This window comes from Dermochelys coriacea, chromosome 22 (assembly GCF_009764565.3).
Source record: "Dermochelys coriacea isolate rDerCor1 chromosome 22, rDerCor1.pri.v4, whole genome shotgun sequence".
Classification (NCBI taxonomy): domain Eukaryota; kingdom Metazoa; phylum Chordata; order Testudines; family Dermochelyidae; genus Dermochelys; species Dermochelys coriacea.
The window spans coordinates 11,087,143-11,099,832 of NC_050089.1; the positions used below are offsets into that span (position 1 = coordinate 11,087,143).

At 46.1% G+C, this 12,690-nt stretch overlaps 1 protein-coding gene and 1 long non-coding RNA gene across 4 annotated transcripts in view; one reads left to right on the forward strand and one right to left on the reverse strand.

The window, feature by feature from the left end:
* The window catches only part of SORL1 (sortilin related receptor 1), a 101,357-nt gene that overhangs the window by 76,220 nt on the left and 12,447 nt on the right, over positions 1 to 12,690 (reverse strand). For all 3 annotated transcript variants that reach the window (XM_038380420.2, XM_038380421.2, XM_043500806.1), the window contains exons 2-4: positions 8,587 to 8,703; positions 6,232 to 6,357; positions 3,728 to 3,889 (exon numbers count right to left, since the gene is read on the reverse strand). In XM_038380420.2, coding sequence (XP_038236348.1) covers positions 3,728 to 3,889; positions 6,232 to 6,357; positions 8,587 to 8,703 — 405 coding nt within the window. The remainder of the gene's footprint in view (positions 1 to 3,727; positions 3,890 to 6,231; positions 6,358 to 8,586; positions 8,704 to 12,690) is intronic.
* LOC119846598 lies at positions 6,351 to 10,300 on the forward strand. Its single transcript, XR_005289913.2, has 2 exons — positions 6,351 to 6,544; positions 8,047 to 10,300. It is a non-coding gene; the product is annotated as an uncharacterized LOC119846598 (long non-coding RNA).

Consider the following 12,690-nt stretch of genomic DNA (forward strand, 5'->3'; position numbering starts at 1 on the left):
CAACCTGCGGTGCAAGGCCAACTGCGAACATCAGCAATGCAAACCTTTGCAATGCAAAACCGCCAGCCCATGGTAAATGATCCAAAGGTCATTGCTGACTTTATGGGCAGCGAACTGGCATGAGTTACTAATGATGCAGTCAGTGGATCAGTAGGACTGCAGGGAAGGGGCATAGGGGAGCCTGTCGAAGGTTGATTCTGCCACCACCCCCCCCCCAAAAAAAACCCCACCACTTTTATCCTTGCTGCCCAAGGCAAAATGCATTTATCTATTTAAAAGGGAGTGTCCTGGCTAAGTAGAGCTGGGACAGTAGTGGATGTTCTGTGTGCTCTACCCTGGGTGAAGAAATCGTCTACTAATTATAGCAAGGAGATATCAAAACACAAACCCACATGATACTGATATGTGACTTTCCAAGACCAACATTTGGCCACTGCCAACCATAAAGCCTGCAGAACATTCAACACCCTAGTATTTCTTAGCCTCCCTGCTTCTTCCCAGGGTAGAGTATAAATAAGGCTCGCTTCTTCTTTGAAGTGGGCTCTAGTTCACCTTCTCTCTATGACCATTCTTAAATTAAGTAAGATTGCTATAGAATGTGCCTGAGGAATGAGCCAGAAAGTCGGAACTCCTGGGTTCACACCCTGGCTTTGTCCCTGATGCACTGTGTGATCTTGGGTGAGTCTCAAGCTCTCCGTGTGCCTCAATTTCCTCATCCAGGATATTTTTACAAGCGGTGTCTTTTGGCCCATACATGTGCTGTAGCTCTCCTCATGCCCTCAATCAAGGACATAAAAGGTGATGCAGCCACTTTCTCATTTCTACTGCAGTCCAAACCATTTGCAGCAAAGAGGACAGAAGGCAGGTAGTGGAATACAAATAGGGACAACACATCCCAAAGAACTTCCAGTTATAGGCTACTAAACTCCATTGCTTCTCTGAGTGATGGTCCAGTGTGTATTCCACAGGTGGGAGATTAACAAGCAGTAGTCCCACACGACCTCTGAATATCTGAGGAGGGGAATGAAGAGGCTTCAATAAAGGGAGCGGGTCTTGACTATCCCATCAAAAGAAACTTCACTAGGGGGTCAGAGTTTGATGTGGCGGTGGATGTTGCAGAGGCTGGGTTCCTGCGTCTATAAACATGTCTCTTGTATGGTGGTTCCTGAGGACGTAGGCGATTTAACACAAGGCTGAGGAGGTGCCCTACACCCCATCAATGATGTTTTCTTTAGAGAATGGGATATAAATGTCCAGTGAGTGAAACTTCATCCTTGAGTCTTTAAGGGAGTGGAAAGACTCATCTGTCTTCTCCTGGAACAGGCTGGTTATACCAAGGGCAGATTCTGGATGGTACCCTGCACCTCTAGGGAAAACCGAGGACTGCAACCATGAGTCTCTTCTCATAACGGCACAGACATCATCCTAGACACTGTATCTGCTGCATCCACCGTGGCCTGGAGGGAACTGTGGAGGCCAATCTGCCCTCATCCACTGAGGCCTGGAAGCAGACTCTATCCTCTTCAGGGAGCTTGTCCTTGCATTCATAAGCTTGGTATAATTGATGAAATCCTGTTTGGCCAAGAGGGCCTGATAATTCAATAAACTGAACTGGGGGGAGGTAGAAGAGCAGACCTTTCTCCCTAGGAAGTAGTCACATATCTCTTATCAGAGGGAGTAGTCTTTGGGTGGTGTTGCTTGGACCGCTCTAAAGCCACCTGAACCACCAAAGAGTTCAGTGGTGGTTGAGAGAACAAAAACTTTTTCCCCCCCACCCCCTTCAATGGAATATGCTCTCGTCCCTCTTGGGAGTGGAAGCAGAACAAGCAGAAGTGCGACAAACTGTCTTTGCTGGTTCATGATGGCCTCGCTGACGTAGAGGGCTGCGTGATTGGGACCACAAGACTGAAGAATGTCTAGTAAACTCTGCTGAGGTTCCTGGACTTCCTCAAGCAAAATCTGTTGCTCTGCCATAACCCTGTACATAAGCTCTTGATATTGCTTGAAGGCACCCGGTAGAGATGGAGAAGATGGAGTTACTGCCTCACTGGAAAGACTACGAGGTTGCTCACGAAACTGTCAGATCTGGCTCACCTTCCTCCTCCAAATACTCAAACAGGACTGTTTGTGGATGGCCAGGCAACAGCAAATAGGACTCGTGAACCAATCCTGGGCAACTAATGTAGGGCTCCCCTGGTCCCCAATATAGCCAGTAGAATGGATCAATCGGCAGAGGAGGACCCCATGGCATAGGAGACCACCTGTCTCTTGGACAACCATGTCTGGTCAGAGGCTGATCTTGCGCTCCTGTCCCATTCCAGCTCCGCTGGATGCTGCAGAGACTTCTGCAGGGCCTGTGACTCTTCCCAAGAGAAATCTGGATCCTGTACCTCCAGTGGAACTAACGTTATCTATGGCTGCGCCTCAAAGGTGGGAGGGAAGAAAGTCTCTTCCTGTCTCAGGAAGAGATGGTCCTGATAGAGATGAATGAGGAGAGGGAAGAGCAAAGACATCCTCTGGGTAGATGTATATCTCAGACTGCCCTAGAGCAAGAGGAGTGACCACTGGTGGCACCACTGGAGCCAGAGATTCCCTGAAAAGAAAAGCAGTACTTCTGGCACCTTAGAGACTAACAAATTTTAAAATTTTGAAATTTAAATTTTAAAATTTGTTAGTCTCTAAGGTGCCACAAGTACTGCTTTTCTTTCTGCGAATACAGACTAACACTGCTGCTACTCTGAAACCTGTCATTATGCAAGAGATTCCCTGGTCACCGTAGCAGTCGGCTCCCTCCACGGCCATGTTACCAGTAAAACATCACCTCTAGAAGTGGATCGGAACACCAGGAGCTGTTTGTTTCAAGTCTTCACCATCAGAGTCCATATTGGAACTGCTGGATGCATACCCTTTGTGCACCTCCTTCTCTTGCCTAGATTTACTTGGGCCAAAATTCTTGGTGCCTGTACATGCCAGCTCTTCTGACTTTGATGGGATTGGAGAGGGATCCTTTCTCTTCAGGGCAGCTTTAGACAAAGATGGCTTGTCCTTGCACCTATGAGTGCCCCATACTCTCTTGTGAAACCTTCTCCTTAGGCTTACAGCCTCAGCCTCCATTCCCTAGCTTGTGCTCGGAGAGCCGCTGCCTGTTTGAGACTGATTTACAGGGGGTGAGGGGTGATCTGATAGGGACTTCATTGCCTCTTCTATCAGATATTTTCTGAGTCTCTTACAGCCCCCATGAATTTTATGAATGTGAAACTGGAGAGGCATCAGCCCGCACCATCTTTTTATGCCCTCCATTCGGAACATAAGAGCTATAGCACATGGGCAGACCAACAGACCCTGCTTGTAAAATAAATATGCATACAAATGCACTCATTCCAGACTCAGGCACAGGGTATGCATGCATATCCCACATGTGGCATGCATGTGCGCGCGCACACGCACCCCATCACTTGAAGTATTATTGCTTACTCAGTTTGACTGAAACGCCAGAGTAAGGATGGAAGATGGATACATGGATAGTTGCCTTATCAAAATGATGGCTGGATAGATGACTGGAGTCAAATGCTTCTCAACCCCATATGCAAAAGGGAAGAGGTGCACTGCACCTCTTCAATCAAGCACATCTCACAGCAAACCTCCCAACATGTATGTAGCAGTTTAGGTACTCGGAAAAGAAACAGAAGCAGCATTACTTGGCACTCGTCTGACTGCAGCTCCTCACCTGTTTGTTGGGATGAGACCTATCTAAGCCCAAAACAAGGTTGGGGATCCTACTGTGTAACAGCAGATCTGCAGCTCTGAATGGAATAGAGAAGCCCTGGATATTGCTGCAGAAGTCCACGGTGATCCAGAGGTACTGGGTGTAGGCATCCACAAAGATGTACTGGAGAGGAGAAACAGGAACAAAAACAGTCAGCCAATGGGAATTATAAGCAGAAGATGATAAAACAGTACAGGACAAGGAAGCCATCATCAGTAGTGGAATATGGACTACAAAGGCAGTGCAGGAGAGCTTACCATCTAAACCTATCTGCCGTGGAATGCATCCTGTATCTGCAATACTCATTCTAGCAGAACTGGAGCTAAGCCACCTGGGACGTTGGCTAGGATACTACCTACACTAGAGACAGCACCTGGAAGAGGCAAGAGCACTGTCTTGGGGGCCTAGCTACTGCACAAGAAACACGCTAACATCTGTTCTGCTCAGGGAAGAAAAGAGAAGCGCCTTGCTGCTTTTTACCCCTGTAAGCACAGCAGGATCAAGACCACTCTAGCAGAGCTAGCTGGAGACTTTGCTGTCCACCCCCCCCCCAACACTATCATCAGGACTGGTAGCTAAGTTTCAATTGCAGGGCCAAGGAACACCTGTGCAACTACACTGAAGACAAGGGAATTGCAAAGGTGTAACTGAAGGCAGAACTTGGTGATGTAGGTTCTCATTCTGTTTCTTGGTTCCTGTGCTCGGGTCCTGTTTTGTCCCCAATGTAAATATCACAGAGGCTTTAGGGGATATACAAGCCAGGAAGGTTCTAACCTGACTCTCTGCTCCCAGAGTAAGTTTTCAGGGCTGGAAGTTGGGGGGGGGAGGGGGGAAGGAGGAATCTTTTTAACTTGCAAACTTGACTTGCGGTCACTGGGGCACAATTAAATGGAATCACACAATGGAGTAACTTCCCAGAGGAAATATGAAGTTTTCCCCCATGGGGATGTTGACAGTCTGTCAGCAGATAAGACTAGGGATGGGTGAAGTCAAGCTGACTGATTACTAAGCCACTTCACCTTTAGCTTTCCAGCTCAGCGTTGAAGGTTATTGGGTTTGTGCGCCACTTAAGAGTGGGATGCAAGAGAAGCCCTGTGGAGTGGGGCCACGTGCTACAGAGGCTTCATGGACCCATTCTGTAGGTGGTAGAGTAGGCTGCATGCCAAAAAGGGGTCATGGACCAATGCCGTAGACTGGCCCTCATCCAACACAGAGGAATTTCAGTTTGTTGCATTTAGCACCTTCCACAAACTGAGAACGGTTGTTGCTCGGACAGCTGTTGAACCCTAAGGTCTCCTTCACCATTCTTGCCTCTAAGCCTTCTTCCTCACCATCCTGTCTCCACCTTCAAGAAACCATTAACCCCACCTTTTCCAGGAAGCATTGAGCTTGGCTGTCTTGTTTGCCTATCTGCCTGCCTTTTTGCCTTTATATTTTAAACCCTGCAGGAGGGGTGTGGGAGGTGGGAACCTGTTTTTGGCTTGCCCCCACTCCCTGGGCACAATTTGCTCCTACAGAATTATACAAATGGCACATAATAACAAAGCTGCCTAAGTTCCTACTAGAGAAACTACAATTACTGGGTGTACATCTTTTTTTTTCCCTAGGAACACAGTCAATTTTCTTGATCAAATTCAATTTATAACTCCCAAGAGACACGTTTTCTCTCTGCTGTAAACTTTGGAGCTACTTTCTGCAACACTAACCAATCCTTTAATAATAAAAAAAAAAGCTAGCAAAGAACATTGTATAAAGACTACTTCTATTTGCAAAAGCACATACAATCTGCTGAGTGCTTTCCTGACATATGGGAAAGCTTGCCCCATTAAAACACCTGGATTGAGACCTGGTGGACAAAACACCTGGATTCTAAAACATGGTGGACTGAGACCTTGATTCTATTCCCACTGGTCTGCTGGGTTCCTTTGGGCAAATCACTATAATGCTCTGTGCCTCAGTTTCTTTATCTGTAAAATGGGGATAATGATACTGACTCCTTTGTAAACCACTTTGAGATCTACTGTTTACCAATGCTACATAAGAATTAGGTATTGTTCCAGTTCACAGACTAAGTCCAGACAGACACTGCGGAAGAGAACAATAAAAAGAATATTCTATACAAATGGACAAGATTCACTATAGCTGGCATGGCAGTACTGGGCTTTTAAGAGTCTTAAAACTGGAGAGGGGAAGCTTTATTTATGTAGCCTATTTAGATTTTTGTACTGGTGTAACTATTTTAGTTAGGGGTGTGAATTTTTACCAGTATCATTATGCTGGCACATCTCCTAGTGTGGATGCAGTTCTACTGCTCTAAAATGGTCTTTATACACCAATAGTTTACTCCCCTTCATACACAGGAATAGAGGTACCAGCATAAAGCACCTGTCCACTGGGATAATTAAAGCTGCACAACTTGTGTGTGATGGGGAGGCCTTATTTATTTCTGCTTGTTCATTTCTTACCCTTTTGTTGTCAGCAGGGCTGTGGTAGAACTGTGAGATGGCCACGTTGCTGGTGTTCCCTGCACCAAAGCTGAATTTCTCCGATATCTTTTTAAAGGTCTTCCCATAGTCATATGACACATAAACCTGCAAAAGAAAAAGCTCCTGCTGTTATGGAGACACAGGTTTAATTTCCGTGATGGCAGTCCCTTCCCCTCTCTTGAGAACAATGGCTTCTTCAAGTTTTATGCAACTATGGGGGAAAAACACACGATACAGAAGGGACAGAGTCCACTCTCCTCTCTATTGGCAACAACAGTGTCGGAAACCAAAGGTAATATACACAGGGTAATGCACAAAGGGAAAGACTGAGAGGCTATAACATGATGAGATTTGCACACTCTGCACCAGCTGTGTGCCAAAAGCCAAGGCAATAAAAGCCTAAGCCAATATTGTTCGTAGTATTATTGTAGTCTTGTTGGGTCAAAGATATTTGAGACAAAGGGGTATGAGGTGATATCTTTTATTGGACCAAATTCTGTTGGTGAAAGAGACGCTTTCAAGCTATGAGGGCCCAAAGAAGAGCTCCATGCAGCTTGAAAGTTGGTTTCTTTCACCAACAGAAGTTGGTCCACCAAAAAATATTACTTACTCACCTTATCCTACTGAGACAGACCTGAAGTAGTTTCCTAAGCAAGCTGTTGCAATTGTTTCTGTCTAGCTGGCAGAACAGACAAGTAGTTATCTATCTACTTACTTTCTCTCTCTCTCTCCAGCCAACAGCCATGAATATTTCAGTGCATGCATTAATATTTATTATTTGCATGACCACAGCATCTAGCAGCCGCAGTCATGGACCAGCACCCTGTTGTGCTAGGTGCTATACAAATACAGAACAAAAAGACAGTCCCTGCCTCCAAAGAGCTTACAATTACTTGTGCATTGTTGTAGTGATAGGAGGAATGGCTTGTCTAGGTGCCTGGAAATGGGATATAGAACTTTTCCTCTCTAGAGAGGGGGCCGTTCAACATTTATCGCCACAGTCATTGACTTTATCACCGGAAATGGGGTATCTGCCATTCTGTGTAGTGGTACCACAGAAGTGCAGTCAGTCACCCCTGCCCTGTACCTTAGGCAGTCATTTATGCCAATGCAAAATCAATGTCAAGTGCTACTCCTTTGACTGGGGTAGTGTTTTACACCTATGGAAAGCAGGTGTAAGCCATGGCTACACAAGGTGCAGGGCAGGGGTGAATCTGGCCCAAAAGCTATAATTAGTAAATGGTGGCTTTTATTTTTATTTTCAGTGGTACCTGCTGGACCTGTATGAATCAAGCCTGAGCTGCTATAAACCAAAAGTCATCACCCTGCGATTCTCGTTTGCTGGCCTGTGTGAAATGCACCAGCAGGGGCTTCTGATTAGTTCATTCTGAGCAGGTGTCCACCTTACAGTAACAGCCACAACAATTAGCGGACTGCTCCCTCTTCTTGACAGGCAGAGATGAGAGGCTAATGCTTTAATGAGGCAGGGAGAATGAACTCCCTTCTTTGCCCTCCAGAGTTGGGTTAAAGCACGTTGGCACAGACCAGTTTGGTGAGGCCCGCACTGTTTGAGAGTGAGCGCGCGCGCACACAAAACAGTTTCTGGGACTATCAATCTGCCACCTCTCTCCAGCACAAATTCACAGAAACAGAAATGGACGGTTTCTAGCAGGCAGATGAATACAGTGAAGTAAGGAGTACTACCACAAAGATTATAAGATAGCCAGATAAACACAGCCCAGTATAAGAGGAAGGGCTAAATAGTGCATTCATGTCTCTGCTTTTCTATTACAGTGCATGGAACGTCTTTCGGGGAAGCCCTGGGGATAGCAGGTGCCATGATGTCCAGCGTGTGGAGGGGGTGGCAAGGAACTGGAATCTAGTATGGAAATATGGCGTCTTGGAAGGAACAATGGGCTTTGGAAGCTGAACGTTGTGATACATTGAGGAGAGACAGATTTCCCCCTCTCACCAAGGGAAAAGACATTCAGGAAACTTGTCAAATCTCAGTTTCCTATCCCCTACTTGCCATTAACAGCACACAGTAAAGGAAATTTTACAAGCACTATGATGCAGATCACTAGGACTCCATTTGTCTGCCTGGGCAGGTTCATGGTTAAGTTAGCCCTAGCCCCTGGGAATCTATGGGGCAAGAAAGTCTATAGGTCTTACACCTGAAGTCCTGATGAATAGGCCATTGTCTTTCAAGCATATAACAGAAAGGCCCCCTCTTACCAACCGGTAGAATAGATTAGATTAAAACATGTCATCTCACAAAAAAGTACCTCTCTCTCTCTCTCTCTAGTAATAATAATAAAAAATCCGCATACTTACATTGCTTTTCTTGGGCCTCAGTAACCCCAGGCTGTCTCTAGCCAAGGCCACAATCACATTGCTCTTTTCTCCTGCCCAGTGAACAACCATCTGATTGTGAGAATCATTCAGGCTGACCTGAAACACAAACGAAATGAATATAAAATGGTGAGCCAGGGCCCTGGACATAGAAATATGTGGACAACCCCCACACAAGTCGATTTCTTTCTCTCTTCCCTAGGAACGTGCGAGGATGGAGAAAAATGTTTGCAGGAACTGATTTAATTCATATAAAGAAACTGAATGTTCAGTGTTAGCATGCAGATGTCTGAATTTAGGACTATGCCCTTGGCGGATAGGACAGCTCAGGAACTGCTGCTTTGACACAGTGCACGGGTTCTCTAGGTCCACATTTCTCAAATGTGGCCACAGCCTCCTGGGGCTGCAAGGAGGGGTTGGGCCCTGCCCCTCTTTGGAGCCACAAGCACCAGAGGAACAGACGACTGGTGTGAGCTCCCCACGTTCCCGGGGGCGGTGGGGCTCAGGCTTCAGACCTAGGTTGGCGGGTGGCAGGCTCCAGCCATGGGCTCTGACCAGGGGGTTTGGGGCTCTGGGTTTTGGCTATGTAGTAGAGAGCTCCGTTTCCCCGGCCTCTGGGCTCGCCACCCCCTCTCATCACCCCTGACCCCCCACTCCTACCTCCAGCCCCTCACCCATCTACCCCATCGGCCTTGGCCCCCACTGTCTCCCTGCCCACCTCCCCATCCAGGGCTTAATTTGTCCCCCAGCTTGCCAGGGCTGAGTAAATCTGCGGTGAAAAGTGGTATATGTATGTTTGTAATTATCACTCATCACTGCCTCAGAGCTAAATAAGTTTGCTCCTGTGAAAAAGTGATATTAACAAATATACGAATATCACCTTTTCACTGCAGAAGACATACTAGCTAGCAAGTCTATAAAAAACCAAAAGCCACAACCAAAAAAAAAACAACCAACCAACCAAAAAGGACAAGAACATGCAAAATCCCTTATCTGTTTTTATTCTGTTTAGGTCCAGTAAAGAGAAGAGACAACTGTACATTATTATTGTTGAGTGTGCAAATAAAAACCCTACATAAATGAATTACTATGATTTGGACTTGTGTATGTGCATATTTGTTTGTTTTTCCTACATTAATTATTTTAGGGAAAATTGTCATAGTGGCCACCAGCAAGATTTGGTGGCCGAACGCTGAGGCCACCAAAAAGTTTGTGGAAAGAACTACTGCTCGAGGTGGCCTGTTCATATTCAATCCAGTTAGTAGGAAGTGGGAGGTGTAATTCTCAGCTAGCTATGTGGATGTTTCTGAGAAATAAATTTGGAGGTGCCCTTCTACTGCTGTAGTACACACCACAAAAGAGTGCCTTCATAACTGGTCTCCCTCAAAGGACTGAGGCTCCCAAAGCACATACCTAGCTTTAAGCCCAGGGGCAGTTCCATTGATTTCAAGGGCACCACTCAGGTACTTAAGTGCTTTGCTGGATCCGGGCCTTAATGAGCTGTTATGACTTGAGTCCTCCTCATGCTGGAGGGTCTTCAACAAGCAGAGGTGAAGCATGTTAACAAAGAACAGTGGTGCAAGCTTCCCCAACACTGATAGCTGTTCTTTGGTTAACTACATTCAATCAGCAGGGTTGTGTGTATAGTGCCTCTCGTCAGTGCTTTTTTTTTTTTTAAAAGAAAAGCAGTTCCTTAAAACAATGCACACACTACAGCAGTTCCTAAACCAAGCTTAAAGGAAAAAGCCAAGAGCGCTTTGTATCTAAAAGTCACTACAGGTTGCTGTGACCCAGAGCAACCCAATTCTTTCCATTCAGTTGTGTAGCTCAGCTCCATTGTTCTCCGGCTCCGCAAGAGGTCATGTATAAAAGTTGGCCTACCGCAATTATGTCAGAGGGATGCCAGCAATTACACCCAGGGCTATCCTGATGCCAATGAAAGGGGAGAGAGTCACAGATATGCATGCTGCCATTCAACCAGAAAGACAGCTTGGAAGGTGACTGGTAAACCTTCCGCCTCAACTAAAACCTCCTCTGTTTTCATAGCAAAGCCCTCCTGTAGAGCTGATCCTTCTGCCATTGCCTTCAACCAGCACCACCTGAAGCAGGCAATTCCTTACCCCCCTGATGATCTCTGGCACTTTAGGACTATTTCTAGCCATAGCACTGAGATTATTAATGGCACTCCAGTTCCCAGATTCCAAGACCAGAAGGGACCATTGTGACCATCTAATCTGACGTTCTGTATGCCACAAACCACATGACTTCCCCCCAGGTAATTCCTAGCACATCGCTTTAGCAAAACATCCAATCGGCAATTAAACATTGTTTGTGATGGAGAATCCAACACAACCCTTGGTAAAATCATTCCGACAGTTAATTACTCTCACCATTAAAAATTTACACCTTGCTGCAGTAATTTGGATAGTAACAGGCCCCAGTCCAGCAAGATACACAAGAATATGCCTAGCAGACGACACCCATACTTAAAGTTTAAGTGCCTTGTTGAACTGGAACCCTAATAACCCATGCTTTAGCTGAAATAAGAGTGTCCATATGGCACTTTAATCCAGTTTAACTAAACTGGTATATGTTTTGAATGTAGACAAGGCCTCAGATTGATTGAAGGGGCCTAGTTACCTACCCTGTGCAGTCATTTACAGCAGTGTGAAGTGAGTGTGAACGGTTACCATTCAGATTTGCATTTTACATCCATTCTGCACCTGTGCATGGTCACAGGTGCTGCAGGGACTGGAGAAACAGGCTCAGGGAGTCGGGGGTCCTGTAAAAAATGCAGGGCCAAATTTGCAAGCCCTCCTCGCACTCTTTACTATGGGAAAGCTCCCCATGTCCACCATAGGACTGCAGCCTGTGTTAAGGCTTTTGGAGAATCTTCTAGCAATTGGAAAATAAGCCTTTAAAACACAAAGCCATTACCCTGAGAGCGCTGCTGGGAAAAAGGAAATGAAATAAAAATTGCACTTATGTAACAGCTACATGCAAGAAAAGAAAAGGAAAATGAAAATGTTCCTATGACCTGGCAGCAGCAGCCCATGGGGTCACATGACCAACTCCCTGATGCACCCTCGCTGAGTCACTGCCTGTCAGTAAGAGGAAACCCCCTGACACAGGAGAGCTGAGCCAAAGCAACATGTCAGCAAATGCTGAGGAGATGTAGGTCAGCAAATAAAGCAAGCACCAGCCTCGCACAGTTTCTAATGAATAAAAGAGCTGGGGGGTGGTCGAGTGTGCAGGGGGGCTCAGAATTTGTGAAGTCTAAGCCCAGCTGTGCCAATGACTCAATGGGCGGCCTGGGACTTTAAATTCGTCACAGTTCTGTGCCTCAGTTTCCCCCAGGCTGTACAAGGAAGGTAATAATACCTATCTCACAGGGGTGTTGTATGGATTAATATTTGTACAGGGCTAGCAACAACAATGGGCCCGATTCTGCCACACTGACTTACATCAGCTATTGTCTCAGTCAATGACTAGCACCAACAAGGCTACTGTTGGTGTGAGTGTGAGGGACTATGGTGCACACACCAAGCAGGCAAAAGCCAGACACTAGATAATTCTGGCAGCACACCCCTCAACCTGCCAAAGTCCAAACATGTGGAAGAGACCCAAAATGAGGGACACACAAAAAAAAAAACCTTATGATTGCAGGGAACCTGAAATGCAGGCTTCCCTCCTGTAGCATAAATAGCTCTCTCTGGACCCTTAGTTCCATGCTGCTTTATTTGCAATCACAATAATTTTCAGCAGCAAAGGTGAGGGGCCATTAAATCTGAAATACGCAACATTCCACGGGATGAGCAACATTTGTGAGGCACAGTGGAGTTTTTTGCTACTAAATAATGCCAAGTTTAAAAGTGGGGCTCTCATGCACCCCAACATTCTCAAGGGTTTGGATCAGAGGTTTTGCTTTAGCCTGCTATGAATTCTCAAAAGCCTCTTCCACACTGAGCCATTATGGAAAACTTTTGGGATTAAACTAACAAGCAGAAAAAGTACACCACCACCCATCACTGCAGTATCAGGGCACTTGCCACCCAAAATCAATACCACCTACTGAAGTCCCTAGTG